Source organism: Ailuropoda melanoleuca, chromosome 4 (assembly GCF_002007445.2).
Source record: "Ailuropoda melanoleuca isolate Jingjing chromosome 4, ASM200744v2, whole genome shotgun sequence".
Taxonomy (NCBI): Eukaryota; Metazoa; Chordata; class Mammalia; order Carnivora; family Ursidae; genus Ailuropoda; species Ailuropoda melanoleuca.
In genome coordinates, this window is record NC_048221.1 from 57,383,935 (window position 1) to 57,403,275 (window position 19,341).

General features: G+C 46.8%; 1 protein-coding gene across 1 annotated transcript in view; it reads left to right on the forward strand.

Moving 5' to 3' along the window:
- Positions 1 to 3: 3 nt before the first annotated feature.
- The window catches only part of ZXDC (ZXD family zinc finger C), a gene marked incomplete at its 5' end in the record, with an annotated part of 33,308 nt that continues 13,970 nt past the window's right edge, over positions 4 to 19,341 (forward strand). Inside the window, 8 exons of the mRNA XM_034657259.1 lie at positions 4 to 463; positions 2,917 to 3,069; positions 3,165 to 3,243; positions 4,178 to 4,308; positions 9,185 to 9,355; positions 12,808 to 13,496; positions 14,654 to 14,716; positions 15,369 to 15,453. Coding sequence (XP_034513150.1) covers positions 4 to 463; positions 2,917 to 3,069; positions 3,165 to 3,243; positions 4,178 to 4,308; positions 9,185 to 9,355; positions 12,808 to 13,496; positions 14,654 to 14,716; positions 15,369 to 15,453 — 1,831 coding nt within the window. The remainder of the gene's footprint in view (positions 464 to 2,916; positions 3,070 to 3,164; positions 3,244 to 4,177; positions 4,309 to 9,184; positions 9,356 to 12,807; positions 13,497 to 14,653; positions 14,717 to 15,368; positions 15,454 to 19,341) is intronic.

The window sequence follows — 19,341 nt, forward strand, 5'->3', positions numbered from 1 at the left end:
GCACCGCCGGGCGAGGAGGCCGCGAGCCCGGCCGAGGGCCGCCGCGGTCCCCAGGGTCCCGGCTCTGGTGCCCCGGGCTACCGCTGCCCCGAGCCGCAGTGCGCGCTCTCCTTCGCCAAGAAGCACCAGCTCAAGGTGCACCTGCTGACGCACAGCAGCAGCCAGGGCCGGCGGCCCTTCAAGTGCCCCCTGGACGGCTGCGGCTGGGCCTTCACTACCTCCTACAAGCTCAAGCGGCACCTGCAGTCGCACGACAAGCTGCGGCCCTTCGGCTGCCCGGTGGGCGGCTGCGGCAAGAAGTTTACCACCGTGTACAACCTCAAGGCGCACATGAAGGGCCACGAGCAGGAGAACTTGTTCAAGTGCGAGGTGTGCTCCGAACGCTTTCCCACGCACGCCAAACTCAGCTCCCACCAGCGCAGCCACTTCGAGCCCGAGAGGCCCTACAAGTGTGACTTTCCCGGTAACCGCGCGCCACGGGCCTGCGGGCGGGCTTCGGGGGGCTCCCGGGGCCCCAGGTCCCAATTCGGTCGCCCAGTGTGGGTGTGGCGTCGCCCTGCCTCCGGCTGCTCAGTTGGGCAGGATTTAAATTCCGTGGGCCAAGAGTGAGGGGCGGGAACGGAGCATTCTGGTGTTTGTGTTCCAGTTCTTTCCAGGTGATTTCGATTTGACACCTCAACCCTGAATTGCTGTGGGGATTTCGACAAGGTATCACTGATAATTACAGCCTGCCTTCCCCACGGTGGAGGCAACAGGTCCCTTTTAACGGTGCTTCAGGCTAATGAAGGTGATAAAGCGTCTTCCTAGAGATTGGATTTGTGAGTCAGGTGTCTGTTTTCTTGGGTCTTTCATCAGTTAGAAATTCAGTTATCAGATATTTAGGTGGCGCAGATGAATCTGACCAGATGCAACGCCTTAAGGCCCTGAGGGGATAGTCACAGGTGTGTGGTGCATTGCAGTTTTCTGGCCTTCTTTGGACTTCACAATTTTGGGAAGTTCTAAAAATTATCATTTTACAGATGAAGAGTGTGAGGCACAGTAATGTGGATAAAATCCAGTGCAGGTTCCAAAACAGTGAACTCCACCAGGAGAGGCAGGTGTAGGTGCTCTCAGAGGGAGAGTGTGCCTCCCCAGGAGGAAGAGAAGATTCCTGCCTGGGAAGGAGTTGGCTTGCTTAAGCTGGGGTGGAAGGCAGTGCTGGTGGGTGACATTGAAAAGCCAAGGCAGGGAATGTGCTGGTGGTGTGGGTGGGGAGTGAAGTTGGAAGGGTGTGGGAGGGCCCAGTAGAGGGGGAGGGACCTTCCAGGTCCTCTTCATTAAAACAACTTCAGCTGTGTGCCTAGTGTGTGCCCTGTGTGTGTACTGATGCATTATGTATGTGCAGTGCTGTCATAGTATTTGGTATAAGATACACTTAAATATAGGGATTTTGAAAGGGTGAAATGAAAAACATATTAATAGGGTCTAATATTTTTTTCCTACGTGCTTGTGGTCGGTCTTGTGCATCCATCCCTCTTTGTGGAGAATATAGGTTTAGACCACTGTTTCAGAACCTTTCTCAGTTATACACTGAATCTGACCTATAGATTGCTTCCTAGTAAAATGCACAAAGAGCATCGTTCCAAGTGTAATACCAGGAAGATCAGGAATCTAGCTTGCTTTAGGGTATGAAGTCCGCCTGAGAGTTTTGGGTTGGACGATCAGTGGTGTTCAGGATGGGTGTGTTCAGGAGAGGGACCAGTGAAGCCCCCATTAAATGTTCTAGACCTCGGTTTGCTGAGGCAGTGGGAATGGTGAGGGAGTTCCATGTAGGAAAGATTGCAGAGGCAGGATCAAAGGGCTTGACTGTTGATTGTAGGGTGGGTGATTCTTGCTAAGGCAGAGAGATTTACCTGTTGGAGTGTGTGAGTACATCAAAACCAAAATAGGGAATGAGGGGGGTGGGAAGGGAGGGCAGATTTCTGCCAAAGAGGAGGAGAGAGGATGATTTTCGGGCATTTAGGAAGAGGAGCATTTCCCGGTTGAGTGTTGCTAGAGGACGTTGGGTTCCTGGGGCTGGTGCTTTGAGGCGGTGCTGCGCAGCATTTATCTGCTTGGTGGTTTATAGGCATGATGGTAGCATGTTACAGGCTCTGGAAAGAGCTGCCACAAAGATATCTGGTCAGCATCTTGTAACCTGGTATTTTCTACTCTATTTAAGCCCTGAACCTTTTTGTCAAAGGAGAGCTATTGATGTGGAAAGTCTGGGGATTGGTGAGGTAGGCTTCTTTCCGGTGGCTCAGTTGGGGTTGAAGATGGGAGTGAAGTTAAAGGCCATGTGAATAAAGATGACCCTTGTAGCCTCCTTTGACCAAAGGGAACCCTGGTGAAATAGGCAAAAGGGAAAGGAGAAGCCAGGTGACAGCAGGGGCTGCTGCCCTTTGCAGAGGATGTCAGGGAGGACCATTTGTAATTGAGGACACAGCATCACCTGCAGGGGCAAACAAGTCTCGGATAGAACAATGGTTTGTGCCCTTCCAAGTTCAACCCTCCCAACAGAATCCTTGTTTCTTAGTATCTAATATGTCTTGTTGGGTTTTTCTTGGCCTCAGACAGCATTGACATTTGAGTTCACAAAATTTAAGACAGATCTGTGGTGTGGAAATGGGTAGTCCCTGGCTGTGATTGGAGGACTTTCCCTTGATCACTTGCTTCATATCTAAGTCCTGTCATAGCAGGTGGCCTGCGTGTGCTTAGTGGCTTCCCTTAGCCACTATTACAAAGTCAGATAATGGTTATAACTTTCTGGAGGTGCTTCTGACTCATTTTCTTTGTTGTTTGCTTCAGTGTGAATAGTGTCCTGGAGTGGTGACTGGTTTAGTTGTTTATGTGATTTTTGTCACACCAGTGAGCAGGGTTTGTGTTTTCTTTGTTCAGGCTGCGAGAAGACATTCATCACAGTGAGTGCTCTGTTTTCCCATAACCGAGCTCACTTCAGGGAGCAAGAACTCTTTTCTTGCTCCTTTCCTGGGTGCAGCAAACAATATGACAAAGCCTGTCGCCTGAAAATTCACCTGAGAAGTCATACAGGTAATAAGCTAGAGAATATAGCATTGGCACCTAAGATTTGTCTTTGCGGTAGCTTGCATTTATGATTATGTGGCATAATTTTTTTCTTTTCTAAGGTGAAAGACCTTTTATTTGTGACTCTGACAGTTGTGGCTGGACCTTCACCAGCATGTCTAAACTCCTACGACACAAAAGGTAATCTTTACGTTTCATTTGAATTACCCATATGGAAAATGAATGAGTTGTTTGTCAGTAGCAGAAACCTATGAATTAAATATCTGTCAATTTTTTTAAGTTATAAGAAAAGGAGTCCATTGCAGGTAGTTCAGAAAGCTGTAAAAAGAAAACCACTCAGAATATGATCACCTAATGTCAGGTTTTCTACGTATACTTGTTTTTAAATGTAATTTGCATACTTTATTTAATTCAATATTTAAAAAGAGTTAACATTGTGGAAGACGCTTTCCTGATGTCATTACAAACTTTCCATGCTGATAATGATGTCCTTGGAGGGCTTCGCCTATGTGCAGGTGATGTTCAGCACTTTACATGTGTGTCTCCTGTTAACCTTCACGACGACTCTGGCTTTGATGTTCTTACTCTCCCCAGTTTGTATTGGGACACAGAGAGGTTGGGTGGTTTGTCCATGCTTGCACAGCTGGGGATTTGAGGGGTTTAAGTATAACAGCGTTACTTAAGGAAAGAACTGTGTTTATGCATGGACTTGAGGGGGTCCTTTTAGCATTGCATTTGATTTTCTGTGCATGCTTCTCTTTGCCCTCTGCAGCTTGGAAACTTTGTTTGCTACCAGAATTTCTAAACATTGGAAGTAGCTTCATCAGTACATTTGGGACCCAGCTGTTTGTTCCTAGATTGAAGCAGCACTAATTGTTGTGTCTGACTCTCGAGTCAGCCTTGTCATTAAAGTAGAATTTCTAATTACAGAGTTAGCTAAATTGCAAACCTGTGCACATGGGTTAGAGAGAATTAAGATATTCTGAAATGTACTGATCATTTTCTTTACATGCTCAGAGTTTGTAATTTGCAGAATTTAAACAAAGAGTCACCTCTGAGATCTGGTCTCCAGGTTGCGTGAGTAATCGTGTTGCCTGGTTTTCTCTTCTGGCAGGAAACACGATGATGACCGGAGGTTTACCTGCCCCGTTGAAGGCTGTGGAAAGTCATTCACGAGAGCAGAGCACCTGAAAGGCCATAGCATCACCCACCTGGGCACAAAGCCGTTCGAGTGTCCTGTGGAAGGTAGATTTTAATACATTACTTTGAGCTGTAAACTAGTACATATTCACGTTGTTGTAAGTTTAAGTTGTTTAAAGGTAGGTTTTATTTGTTTCAAAACAAGGTGAGTGTAAGTTGCAGCATTAGATTTAATGGCCGGTTTTTAGTTAATTGTTTTATCTTGGGAGCAGTGTATTGAAAAGAACAGACTTCAGAATCAGACCTGGTTTGACTCTTGGCTCTGAAGTGCACTCACTAGGTCTGTGATTATAGTTATTACCTGTTTAATTCGGTGGTTGTGAGGAATAGGTGAAATAACCTGTGGAAAGTTCCTGTTTTGGCATCTGGCACCTATCACGGATTCAGTAAATAGTAGCTGTGCATGCTGTGATTGGACAGCAGTCAAGTTAGGTTAGCTCTTTAAAAAGGGCATTCGGATTTTTTTTTCCTGCACAGCGAAGGCGTGATTCATGGGCCAGAAGTGTGCTCCATGGCTTGCGTGTGCTGGCCCCACTGTAAGTGCTGCAGCTGTGCCGGAGGGGCAGAGCAGGTCAGTGTGTGCTTGTGAGTCTCATTCCTGGCTCCCCCCTCCCTCAGGTGATGGTCTCAGGCCAGCTTCTCTGGGCCTCAGTTTCCTTACCTGGAAAAAGGATAATAAAGACCAGTTTGAAGCCGAGACCAGTTCCTAGAATGTCATGAAGATAATACAGATGGTTTAACCAAGACTCAGTTCCTCCTGTCATCAGAGCTCCAGCTGGGGCACGCCCGGTAGACCAGTACCTGTAGGGTGCTGTGGGGACACACAGGTCACCCAGACTGCTCCTTGAGCATGGAGGCATGGGAGTGGTCTCCCAGTCGGCCAAAGAAGGAGGCAGGAGAGGCCAGTGTAGGGGCCTCTCCCAGAATGGTGAGAGCAGCAGGCTGGGTACTTGGGGCAGGGGAGTGATGGGACCATGATTGAGTTGAGGCTCAGTCTGGTTACCTGGGGAGATGGCTGGCGCCTGCACTGCGGCTTGGCGGTGAGGTGGGAGCAGAGGCACAGGTGAGAGAGAGAGGAGTTAGAAGTGTGCCGGCAGGGCTTGGTGATCGATTTGGGAGCATGGGTTCTGGGTGAAGCAGTAGTTGTGGCCAGCATCTCACCTGAGGTAGGCACACAGGGCTGGTGGTTGGAGGCAGAGGGTGTGCTGCATTTTAGGTGCCCACAGGCTTCCCAGGCTCAGATGCTCAGGAGGCGGGGAGGTACTGCCTGCTGGGCTTGGTGAGGAGGTGGGCTGGGAGTGAGGCAGGCAGCACATGGTGAGGATCTAAGCCACGGAGGTGGACACAGCACTCAGGCATTGGTGTATGCTGAAGAGGGGCGGTGGAGTGTGGTGATTGAGGGCCTGAGGCTTCCTGGACCCCAGTCCCGAGCCTGCCACTTCAGTCGCTCTGTAACCTCTGACAAGTGGCTCAAGCACTCTCTTCCTCTTTTCCTCATCTTTGAAGTGGTCGTGAAACCACACAGGGTTGTTGCAAGAGGGCTTTATTAGGTAACAGGTTTAATCGAGGCATATAGAGAACAGCAAATGTCAGCTACTTCCACTGTTACCATTGCTATTAAACAAAAAAGGGTCTAGGACAAAAACCCTGGGGACCGCCACAATTTCAGGTGGAGACGAAGAAGGGGAACCCTGGGAGGGGCCTAAGAAGGAATGGGAGGAGTGTAGCTTTGGCAGCACTGAAGCCCAGAGAGGAGGATGTTTGGAAAAGGAGAGGAGTCCGTCCTGAGTGCTGAGGTGCGACAGTTCGGTGAGGACCGTCACTCCCTCCAGCAGGGTCAGTGGGGTCTTGCAGGGTGAGGGTTGAGGTTTGAGGTTTGGTGGAGTGGCTCAGGCAGAGCCCTGCTTTAGTGCCCTGAGCGGTAGCTTGTGGTGGAGGGAAAGAGGAAGGGGGTGGCAGCTGGCTACAGAGGAGGTGTGGCTTTTGCCTTTCAGTAACTGTAGCCTTGAGAACTTCAAGCATGTCGAGGTGTTGAGCTGGTAGAGGCAGGTGTGGATGGGGTGACCGGTGGTGCTTAGTTGAAAAGTGCTCTTCTTCAGGGAGTGGAGGTGAGGGCAGGAGCCTCGGGAAAGGATCCTAGAACCCTTTTTTGGGTCGGTTGAGAGTTGATGATTCTATTTTTTTTTTTATTGAGAGTTGATTATTGTTGTTTCAGATACGTGACTAGACCATTCTTTCTGCTTTTGTAATGTTTGAAATGTTTCATAATAAAAAGTTAAAAATAATAAAAAGTCTAAAAACAATAAAAAGTCAAAAAACCACCCATCTTTTCATAGTAACTGGAGGAGACAGGGAGGGTAGGGCCACACAGCAGTGAGTGAGTCTGAGGGAGGGCAGGGTGGCAGACTGAGGACAGTGCGCGCATGTGCGTGTGTGTGGTGGCTGGTGGCGGCAGGGGCGGTGGCCGCGTCATCTCTAGTATGCCGTGGCGGTGCGTACAGAGTCGAGGTTGGAAGATGTGTGTGCTCCTCCTATAAGTGGTAGGTGCAAGCTGAGGAGGTCCCCGTGGCGTTTGTCATTGACGGGCTGCTTCTGCCCCTCCCCTGGGTGGGGGTAACTTGATGTAAATGTGGGGTGCTCGTATTAATAGCTTTGATTTGTTAAGAATGGATACAAATCTCGATAGATACTGTTGCAGTTAGAAAAAGACAGCCATTAACACACGTGGAAAAAATGGTCACATTCCTCACCATCAAAGGGTGAACAAATGAAAATGAAGTATATTTTGTTCCCTATCGAGTTACCAAATATTTTTAAAAACGGAAACCACTGCTGACGAGTGTGGCAGACATCCCTGTTGTGGCTGACCCCTGTCCTTGGCAAAGCAGTTTGGTAGAAGTGTTTTTGGCGCCTCTGCTCTGTTGTGCCTCCTTAAGTCGGTGTGGAGTCCCAGCTGAAAAGGGGGCCGAGGGACATTGCAGGTACAGAGTACCCCTGGGCACCGTGTGGAGCAAAGCACACATTGCAGACAGAGCACTTAGGCGTGAGCCTGGAGGCATCGGTTCTCTCATTTGTTTTCCAAATGTTCTCTCATGAACCTGACCTGGAAACAAGCTGGAAGCTTTGTTTGAAAATGAAATAAGTTCATAACTCCTCTCAGCCAAAACCCTTTGTCATTTGGCCATCTTCTGTTTTCATAGCCTCTTTTCCTAAAATAGGCCTCCATCCCAGGAAGCTGCCACAAGTGCCACGATGCCCATTCCACTTTTGCGGGCACTGTGGGAGCACTCCTAGGTTGAAATTGTTTACATGTAGTCTTCATAAGCCCTGTGAGGTGGGTGTCATTCCCACTTTACAGAAAAGGAAAAGGAAACCCAGAAAGAATAAATAAGGCCACATGGCCAGTAGGGTCTGAGCTAGAGTTGGGGTCCAGAGTCCAAGCTGCCCACCCTGCTTGGTGGCCTCCACGCCTTGGATGGCAGTTCCTCGGCCTACACACCGTCCTGCTCTGCTGTGTGGCCCCTACCATTAGTCAAGAGCCAGTCACCTGAAATGCTACCCACCTCTTGAAACCTTTTTTCTCTCCTCTCGAGAGGCATGCTGTTTCTTCTGCTTCTAGAACACCGCATTGGCACTAGCATGGGTTTTATTTTACCCTTTGTTAGGACAGCTGGTTGTTTACACATCCCTACCAGGTCACAAGCTTGTAGCTGCCGAGAACCGTGCTTACCCTGTCAGCAGTGGGAGATTAGGGCAAGAGGAAGGTGGTGGTATTTTTTAATTTGTCTTGTTTTCCCTTTGACACACACGTGCAGGTCTGTGGTCTTACTGACTCTGGCTAAGTCAGCAAGGCAGTGCCGCCTCCAGGCTCCACTTGTGCTCCTGATTTTGGGTCATTTGCTTGGTCCCTTTGGGCCTCAGTTTCTCAGTAGTAAAATGAGAGGAATTGGCTTTGGTGATCTGTTGAGATGGTTTCCAACTCTAAATGTCATAGGGTTCCAGTAGTGTACAGATGTTGTTCCAGCTATGTACAGATAATTGGTATAAATTTTTAGCAGTTGAACTTTTAAGGGATTAACACTGAATTTGACTTACTTTCCCCAGGAACCCTGTGTAGTGGGTGAAGAAACAGGCCCAAAGTTAACTTGTCAAGGTTATGTGTCTTCTGCACAATTGATGGGGAACTTCATATCTTCTTTTAAATGCAGTTTGCTTTCAAATTTAATTCCTTGTGTCGGGGAGGAAGAGGTTTTTTCTCCTTTCAAGGTTGTTCTAGCTGGACTGAATTAAATTGACATGAGACAGATTAACAGAAAATAAAATTTAATTTCATGTGTATGGTAAACCCACACAGACATGAGGTTCCAGAGACAGGTAAAATGAAGTATATATGTCATCCTGAGCTAAAGAGAAGGGTGGTAGGGACCTGGGACTTTCAGAGAGAAGGAAAGCATTTCATGAGAATGAAAACGAGTAACTGGTGAACAGGTGTTTGCTGGGCCCACAGAAACAATGGAACACAAACGGACTTTGATTAAACAGGCCCTGCTAGGTCCTCCCTGTCCCCCATACCTAGTTCGTATCATAATGTAGTTATCTTTGGTGGTAGCTTTTTTCCTGGAGCATGTCCTCCATCTAAAGTCTTTCAGGCAGTAGGCAGAGGGATGTCAGAGTTTCTTCCTGAGTCTTTTGGGCCTTGATTGTTTCCAACTGGCATAATCTGCATGCCAAAGAGGCCCGGCTTGGGGGCAGCCTGCCTTGACCCCTACATTTGTGACGCTGCCCCAAGGGGTATGGGTCTATCCCTGGCCAGTGGCCGGAGTATGGGCATGCATTGTCTTATGATTCTGATGGGAGGAAATGTCAGCACTGTTTTCTTGGGAATCCTCAGGTTTCCCACTCATCGTTCTTTTTGTTCCAGGGTGCTGTGCCAGGTTCTCTGCCCGTAGCAGCCTCTACATTCACTCCAAGAAACACCTGCAGGATGTGGGTGCTCCGAAAAGCCGTTGCCCGGTGTCCAGCTGTAACAGACTCTTCACCTCCAAGCACAGCATGAAGGCGCATGTGGTCCGACAGCACAGCCGGCGCCCAGGTCTGCTTGGTTCACTTCTCTCTTATGGCATTGCAAAGATGCACACGCTCGACATGTGTCAGAAGCCAGTGTGTCCTTCCTTCCTCCACCCCTTAAGAAGTTGTCTGGTTATGGGTTAAATTAATTGAATACAGCAAAGTCTTACTGGCCCATGGACCATGGCTGCCAAGCCTAGTGGTATCTTTTGGACTCTGTTCTGCCACTTCTTGCCTCTGACCCTTAATCCCTCCCTTATCTCTGAACTGCTTCCCTTGAGGAGCATTCAGTTATTTATTTGTTTGTTTGTTTATTTATTTTCAGTGTTTTACTTGGTTGGCTTTTCCTAACATGTGTCTCCTAAGTCTGTCTCCCTCTTTGACCTTTGTCCTGAATTCTGAACCCGCTCCTCCCTTGTTTCTGTCTTCACTCCTTTCTCTGTCCAGTTGTGCAGGGTGGTGTTTCACCTTGTGAGCAGGGGGCGAGGCTTGATGGCCTGGGTAGGGGAGGGGGGTGAGGGAACCACAGCAGTAGTCCGGAGTGGGGATTCTGGGCACACAAAGGCCTGGTTGTCTGGCTGCATGGTGGCGTGGGCCTGACTGCGTGCACAGCCATATGGGCAGACCATTGAGGGGTCTGGACGGCTGCGCACTGCCTCTGCCTGGGAGCCCGCACCACCCTGCTCTCTGGGGTGTGGTGGTGTTGCTGCTCCCTTCAGGGGAAGTCCTCGCTGGCCTTACAGTTACTTGAGTGTGCTGCCTCCCTGCCACGTGTGTGACAGGCAGCACCAGCCTTGGGGCACGGCCACTTCCCAGCAGTGGGATCCAGGCTAGGCACAGGTCCTTGACCTTCGGTTTCCCCATCTTTAAAATGTGGAAGAGCATTTCTGTAGTTTTCCGAAGGAAGTGTCCTTCCTCTGGCCTCTTCTCATCCTGTTATAGATGTAGTCACTTCACTCCTTCGGCTCTAATAGTAATTGCCATTTCGCTTGGGATTTAGGAAGCTGCCCTTCTGAACTCTAGGTGTTATGAGGACTCCTATCAGAGGTTGTCACCTCAACTCAGAGTCCCGTCAAGAGTCGAAGGCTGGTGTTGAGAGGCCTCCGTGGTTGGGTTGCTACTTCTGTCTCTAGAACTTAGCTCTCGCTACTCCTGGCTCTGAGCTGGGACTGTGGGATACCGCGCACCCGGGCCTCTTTGCTCCTGCTCTTCTCCCTTTCCTGGCTCGGCTCATTCAAAAGTCAGTGGCAGGATCGTTCATTCCACATGAGTTTCCTTAGTCTCTGTCTCCATGTGAGAACCTCTTAGGGGTTCTGTAGTGCCTGTGTTTCCCAGGCTCTGAATTTATATTGTGGCATTGACTGACCTGCGTGCATTCTTCCTTGCCTTGGTCAGGTAGTGCCCCAGTGCTAGACTCGTGAGAAATGGGTGCTTCGGAACACACATTGTTGTGCACCGATGCTGCCGGGGGTGCTGCCAGGGGCCCTGCCAGGCCCTGGATTTGCTGTTGGAGTCCCCCTCACAGTGGTCCTGGGGCAGGGGCGTCTTCACTGCTCCATCCCTGATGAAGCTGAGGTGGAAAGGAGAGGGACTTGTCTGAGGTCCCATACACTGAGATGTGCTGGAGCGAGGTCATGATTGTAACCTTGGTCTAGACGCCCTCTTAATTAACGTTTAATGATTTCTGACTATCTGGGCCTTGCAATAGCAGGTGTCCAGTAAATATCTGTGATTTCAGCACTAAATAGGAAATTTGTGAACAAATTGCTGTCTGTTTTTCCCCAAGATTATTATTAATTTTTTATCCCTATGAAATTTTCAGGATAGTCAAGGGAATTTTTGGAAGGTTTTGAAAAAGAGACAGTTTTCCGTTTTTAATTTCTGAGTCTCTTCCATTTTTTTTAAGTTGTTTTTTTGGTTCTGAGATACTTAGAGAAGAAGCCATAATATATCAATACTGTTTTTAAACTTCAAAGGAGTATGACACCTAAAGAAGATAATATTTGGGATTTGGTTATTAATTTATTTTGGGAGGGTCTGTAGTAGATTTCTTTCATAGGTTTACATTAGAACTATAATAGGCACTCTGATCTGGCGTCCACTAGCTCAGTGTGAGTTTGGGATTAGCTAACAGTTGGTGTAGGAGGAATAGAGCCAGAGAACTGAGAGAGCCTTTTCCCTCTGGCCAGGCACTGGCATGTTCTAGAAGCTTCAGCTGCAAATGCCTTGGAAAGGACTAACTTCAGGGCCCTGTTTGGCTCCCTTATCCAAATATTTTTTACTCCCATTTTCCTGTTTGCTTGGTGCTTCAAGAGTCCTAGGATTTGGGATGATTGAATAAATCTTAGACTTGAATATTCATTGAAATTTTTAAAGATTTTATTTTCAAGTAATTTCTACACCCAGCATGGGCTCGAACTCACAACCCCAATCAAGATCAAGAGTCGTGTGCTCCGCTGACTGAGCCAGCCTGGCACCCTCAATGAGATTCTGGAAAAGTACGCTAATGCACATTATTCCTCCAAGGGTAGTCTGACTGTTTAAGTTACTTGATTGAGTAACAGAGAAGCAGATATTTGAAGAGTGATATGACCAACAACTGAGGCTGAATGAACAATTAAGACTAAAGAGGGATTTATTAGAATTTTTTTTGCTATAGTCATTAAGTGCTGCTTAGGGGCCAGGCGCTGGTGCCTGCTGGTGGAGGGACATTGTGGGTCAGATAGACTCCCTACCCTCAGGAAGATCATGGCCTGGGGGAGGAAGGAGTGTTAGAGGTTGGAAATATAGTGGTGGGGGGAGAAGGGGAGCCCATCAGGAGACTCTCCGTGGAGGGGACACAGCTCCAGAGTGCCCAGGGGGCCGATGTCTTAGTTCTCTGTAGTCCCTGGGGTTGAGACCTTGAGCCCAGAGCAAGCCAGACAGGACAGTTTTTTTCTCACTGGTATCCCCATATGACTTAAATTTGTTTTGGAATTGCAGCTACTTGAGGAGTGGGGCATAGATTTTGGTGAGACGTGAGCTGACACCCTCCAATTCAAAACTGTCCCAGAGCCAGATTTCAGCTTGTATCTGATTTCTGAAGATTTGTGTTCTGTGGAAGATTTTACAGGCTTCTGAGGGCAGTTCTTGTTGCGTAGCAGAAAGAGCATAGGTTTTGAAGCCAGAAAGACATGGATTCAAGTCTTGCCTCTTTCTGTTACCAGTTGATGTGACTTTAGGAAATGTTATTTAGACTCTCAGGTCATGTCCTATCTGGAGAAATCCCTTTGAGCTCAAGGATTTGAAACCATGTATGTAGAATGCCTGATAGATTATCAGGCAATGCCTTTCTTCATTGTGTGGCCACCTTTGATGCAGCAGGGGCAGAGGGAGTAGATGTTATCTTGATGGATTGCTTGCTACCTAACGTCTTAGTACAAACTTCCGAGTCTGCTAAAGTGCATAAAACAACTGGAGTGTTCATTTCTCTTTCAGATCTCTTCCCTCAGCTTGGAGCTCCAAGTTCTCTTACGCACAGCAGTGAACTTGGCAGCCCAGGCCAAAGTGAGCTCAACAACATAGACCTGGCAGCGCTCTTCTCTGATGCACCTGGTGATGGTGGTAGTGTGGCGGGGGCCTCAGACGAGGCGCTGAACTCTGGAATCCTGACTATTGATGTTACTTCTGTGAGCGCCTCACTCGGAGGAAACCTTCCTGCTAATAATAGTTCCTTGGGGCCCATGGACCCACTGGTGTTGGTGGCCCACAGTGACATTTCTCCAAGCCTGGATAGCCCTCTCGTTCTTGGGACAGCAGCCACAGTTCTTCAGCAAAGCAGCTTCAGTGTGGATGATGTGCCGACTGTAAGCGCAGGAGCATTAGGCTGTCTGGTGGCTCTGCCTGTGAAGAACTTGAGTCCAGACCCACAGGCTTTGACCTCAGGTGGTCACTTAGCAGACACCACCACCACACTGACCTCTCCGAGCCCCGCACCTGGAAACACCGGTGGCCCAGAACTGCTGGCTCCAATCAAAGTGGAACCGGACTCGCCTCCTGGCCCCAACGCCGCCAGGCAGCAGGAACGGAGCCGAGGGGCGCCCAGGTCGGTGTTCTGCAGCCCTGCAGAAAGGCACAGTCCTCAGAAAGACACGGGGCTCAGTGCGGGGACCGGCAACTTCTATTTGGTATGAAGTGCTCTATTCAGTCACCACCGTGTAACTCGCTTCTCTTACACTCTTTTGAGGATGTTCTGGATTAATTGTTCATGTGCAGACATTTCTTACTGGTTTGTGAAAAGACGGAGCCCTGGACTACAAGTCTGGAAATCTGAATTCTGATCTTGAGTCTGGAACTGACTAGGTTTTACGACCTTGAGGAAATCACTTATCCTGTCTGAGCCCTAATTCTCATTTATTTCTAAAATGAGGGGTTTTGGCTAGATGATTTCTAGGGTCCTTTTGAGTTCTGTGATTCTGTGATGATGTGTTTCTTTTCTTGAAAAAAAAAAAAAAGGGGTATTTCGTAATGTTGAAATGTTCTGCCTTTGTGCGTTTCAGGGAATAACAGGTCCTTAGACTTACTAATGGCCAGAGGAAGAGGAATCGTGACATCAGGTTTAATGGAAACTTTAAAACCATGCAAAAAAATTTTTTTTTAAAATTAGAATTAACAAGGAAAAAAGGGAGTGGTTTGTGAGCTTTTGTTTCTGGAGGGTTATAAGAGTACTTCTCCAATTTTGAGGCTCGATAGTTAATATACTTTAATTATATTTATGTCAGTTAATACATTTAATATAATTTAATTTAAAATAATTTAATTAAAGATTCTTGGGGGAGAGTCTGATTATTTCCTCAGTCTCAGATGGGAATGATCAAATAGGTTTTTTCTTTGTGGCACAGGTTAAATTTGATGGTGATATTTATATTGTTCCAAATGTTAAATCTTATTTTACCACAGTGTTTTTTTAAAGTTAAGTCCGTTGAATTTGAATCAATTGTGAGGGATGTGGTAACCCATCTACCATGATGAGCCTTTCAGTCTGAGAGAAGCACAGTCTGTCATACCTTTCCTGACAGCTCTCACTTGTCAGTGGCATAGCCGTACTTGCCAGCCTTTGCCTAGGTGGCCAGAGCACTTGTTAAGCCACCCAGGTGGCTGGGCCAGAAGGGGAGATGGCAGAGGTACAGAGGTCAGTGGGGAGGCAGGGCCTGTATGGAGGGCCTTGGTACCTTGGGAAACCATAGTTCTTGGTGCCACTGCATCTCCAGAGCCGTAATTGTGGGCGGAGGCAGGAGGAGCCGCCATGACCTCTATCCTGACTCCTTGTTCATTTTCTTGCTAGCTGTGTGACGTTGGGCTGCCTCGATTCTCTGAGCACAGGTGGTGTGTGGTGAATGGGTTACAGGTATGCCACAAGCTGTTGAGGATTTTTTTTTTTTTTGGAGTGATAAGCGTTAAGCTGTTTTTCTTATCAAACATTCACAAATTTACAGAACTGAAGTCCCATTTGAATACTGTTCGGCTCCCTCCATAAACTTCCTGAATTCAGTAATGTAGTTCTTGTTTTGGTGTATATGACTTTTGAGTCCAGCACCTGCCACCAGAGCAGCCTCTGTAGTGGGTATATGAAATAGGACCTCGCTGGGTCTGCCGTACAAGTGTTGTGTGGCATGTTCTGGAAAATGCTGAGAAGTGCTGCAGTTAATTAATCCTGAACCACCAAGGGAAGGCTGGTTGTTTCAGACAGCAGAGAAGTATGTCACTCCTTTTATAACAGTTTCTGTGTAAAGTATTTTAATATGTTTTAGAGTTTGGAGGAATAAACTTTGCTTCTCTGGATAATAAAATTATGTATATTGTTCCAACTCTCATTCTGTTTAGTTGTCACTATAATTGGATGTAACATTTGATTCTCCGTGAACCTTTGCTGGAGATCCTCAAAGATTATTGGACTCTACTCTGTGCAGGAGGCAGACTTAGTACATTTCTGTAGTTCCCTTGCTACCCTTCCTTTACTATTTGGAACAAGTGACTGACACACTTTTCTTTGGTCTCAGGAAAGTGGGGGCTCAGCAAGAACTGATTCCCGAGCCATTCAACTAGCCAAGAAAAAAAAGCAGAAAGGAACTGGGAGCAACGCAGGTGAGGCTGTGTGTGCTGGGGGATTGAGGGATCTGAGTCACCCTGGGCCTTAATTAAGGACAGAAGAAACATGCAGAATAGGTGTTTCTATGTTCTTTGTGTTAGTTTTATGTTCAGAATGCCCTTTATCCACTCCTTAGTTTTATATGAACTTAAGAAAAAATTATCAGCAAAATTTCCAGCATCAGTATGGACATGTTTTATTTATCTAAAAAAAGCTGTGTGAAAGTTAGTGGTTGCAGACTCCAGTGTCTGCTGCCTAGGACAAAGAACAGACAGTCCAGGTGTCAGAAGAGCAGAGGTGTGAACCTGAGGCTAACTGGCCATTGGCCCCTGACCTTGGCATTGGGAAGAGCCTGGGGAAAGGACTGCTGCTGTCCTAGCAGCAGGGTTCCATGGAGCCAGCCCCTGGGTGGCATGTGGCATTATGGATACCCAGTTCTGAGTTCTCTTGAAAACTTGTCATTTTAAATTGCCAGCAATTTTTTTTGAATTAAAAAAAAATCACTCAATGGACCGCTAGTTTGTGGCCTCATACATCTATCTGTCCATCCATCCAGAAAGTGGAGTAGTGGGATGCGGTGCTTAAAGAAAGTGTGGTAATCCTTTTGTAAAGGTAACAGTGATTTCTTCTAATACCATTTTCGCATATTTCACGTGTCTGTCTAAAATTTGTCTGAAGAACATCAAGGGGTAGGGTTCCTGGGTGACTCAGTTGGTTAAGTGTCCGACTCTTGGTTTCGGCTCAGGTCATGATCTCATGGGTCGTGGGATAGAGCCCTGAGTTGGGCTCTGTGCTCAGCCAGGAGTCTGCTGGAGATTCTCTCTCTCCTTCTCCTTCTGCCCTTCCTCTTGGACACACGTGTGCTTGCTCGCAAGTGCTTTCTCTGAAATAATAAATGTTTTAAAAAAAATATTAAAGGGTATGTAAGGTTAGCAATACAGATTTATGTCTTTCTGTTCTTAATATCATGGCTTCTTTAACTCCCCATTTTCTGTTAATCAGTTTTCTTAAAGCAGATACTGCCCTATATTGGATGTCATCCATGTCTGTGTTCACGGTGACTCGGGAAGGGTTCAGGGCGGTTCAGAAAGGCACTTGCAGACATAATAAAAGAAGGTGTGGTGGGGGGGTGAGATTCGTAGAGTGAAAGAATTCAGCACAAACTAGGCAAAGTCTATGAAGGGAGCCAGATGCCTTTATTTAACCTGATCGGTAATCTCCACTTCTAGGAAGAAGAACATGGAGCATTCAGGTATATAGGACATGTTACACTGAGTGCATTGCTTTGGGGTGGCATCTGTAGAGGTGGTTTTATTTATTTTTAATTGTTTTTATGAATATTTCAGCATTATCTTTTAATAAGGTCACTTAAAAATATAGTCATATGCTGTTATCACTTCTTTAAAAAATAACAGTATTTCCTTAATATCTATTAAGTGTTCAAATTTTCAGTTGTCTCAAATGCTGTAAATGTTTCTTATAACTGCTTAAATCAGAATTAAGTCTCCTATTGCTCTTGGTTGATAGTGTTTCTTAAGTGTCTTTAACATCTATAGGTCTCTCCCTCCATTTCTCTCCCAAGTATTTGTTAAAGAAGCCAGTGGCTTGTCCTGTCGAGTCGGCCAGTCTAGATTTGGGTGATGGTATTACTCTGCTGTAGTTTAACAGGTTCCTCTGTCTTCTGTGCTCCCTGTAAATCAGTAATTACATCTAGAGGCTTCATCTGGTTGAATTTGATCTGGTGGGCCAGCTGTCGGGGGTTGACAAAAGTCATTTGCCAGTGGTGGGGTGCTCTTCCAGAGGGTCCCTGACATCTGGTGGTCAGTCTGTTCTGTGTTGTTAGCAGCTATTGATGACCAGTGACTGGATTTATTAATTCCTGAGGGTTTGCAGAAGCGTGTCTCTCATTTCTCATTACTAGCTAGAGTATTTCTGTAAAGAGCAGCTTCTTATCTGTTCTTTACCTTGAAGTACAGTCATGCTGGAATGTCAGGATAAATGTCTGAGTCTATCAATTTTCAAAATAATGGACTGGTTTCTTTGCATCCTCCAGTGGTGATCAGGGTATTTTTATACACTCATTGATTCAAACATTTTATAGACTTTTAAGGGGAAATAGAAATCTAGAACCTACCGCACATCCAACCTTCAAATGTGTACGTAGTAAAAGAATTTTCTTGTATTTATGAAGGCTTACATCTTTGCCCCCCACATATCTTTCTTGAAAAGCCCTCTTAAAGTCTTGTCATCAATTAAGAGAGAGAGGAATGATCCCTTTTCCAGAATCTTTGGGGCCAACTGTGTTTCCCCCCCACCCCCTGCCATTTTATTTTACTAGAATTTCAGACTTACAGAAAAAATGATTCCCTAGTTGGCCATACTCTGAATATTGTCACTCGCTTGTGTTTTCCAGCTGTAGAACCCTTCACCCAGCCTCCCCTCATATTACCATCTCCCACAATCATAGCGTGTTTACCCAGGCTAAGGAGTAATCACTGCCACAGTCCTGGGAAGCGGACTGCAGACTTTATCTGGATTTGACCGGTACCCCACTGGTGTCCCTTTGCTGTTCCAGAATCCTGTCTGGCACCCCAGGCTGCACTTGGATGTCACAATGCCTTAGTCTCCTGTAGTCTGGGTCGGTTCCTCAGCCTTCCTAGCCCCTCATGATACATTTGAAGAGTGCTGGTCCTTTATTCTGTTTGAACCTATCTGTTGTATTTTTTGATTAGGCTGAGGTGATGGATTTTTTTGGAGCCAGAAGTGAGGTACCCCTCACTTATTAGGGTCCATGCAGTAAACATATTACAGGTGATGCTAACCATTATCACTGGGTTAAGGTTGTCTGCCGGATTTCTCCATCATGAAGTTATTATTTTTCCTTTTACAGCAAATAAATATTTATTTTGAGGTAGATATTTTGAGATGGTGTGCAGTTCTCAGGGATCTGCAAGATGACCCTGACTTCTGACACCAGCTACAAGTTCAAGGGTCTCCGAGATTCGTCTTAGGTTCAGTAATTCTCTAGGAGGGCTCAGACCTCACAGTTACAGATTACTGGAGTGAAAGGGTATAGAATAAAGTCAGCCAAGGAAAGAGGAGGGGCATAGGGCAGGCTCCAGGTGAGCTCCTAGTGTGAAGCTTCCCATTGGCCACTCCTTGGAGTTGTATGGAGGCAGTGCTAACTTCTCCCATTTTGTGACAGTATACACAAGGTATTGCCAGCCAGGAGAGCTCACTTGGCCTTCATGTCCAGACATTTATCAGGTCTTGATTGCACAGATGGCTGCCTGTCCATGCGGCTGACTTAGTCTCCAGCCCCTCCAAAGGTCGAGCTGACACTGTGACCCAAGACCTATCCTGTAAGTCATGCTGTTAGACTATCTGGAGTAGCTGAGAGCTCCCAGGTGAACAGACACGCTTACCAGGCAGGACCTTCCAAGGACCTTGTGATTTCTTCCCAGGAGCCAGGGGCAAAGGCCAGACTTGACCTTGGGCAAGGTTAATCTGCCCGCAGATGCCCTGTTTCTCCTTAAACCTCCCATCAATTCAGTGCTTCAGGGTAGCGTTTTGTTACTGTGATGTTCTAGTGGTGATTTTCTTTTTCCCTTACTCTTGTACATTTATTAGACAACTTCTGTAAGGACAAGCTGTCTCTTCTTCCTCATTTATGTATTCACTTATATCAGTATGGACTCAAAGGTGTTTATCCTTTAGGCTATTACAAGGAATGTTGGCCTATAATCAGTATTATCAGTATTTATTTTGCTGCTCAGATTGTTCTGGCTTTGGCCACTGGGAGCTCTTTCGGTTGGATTCCTATGCCCTTAGGATGTATGTGCCCTAGTTTTTTAGGGGGGCATTTCCTTACCTTCTGACACCAT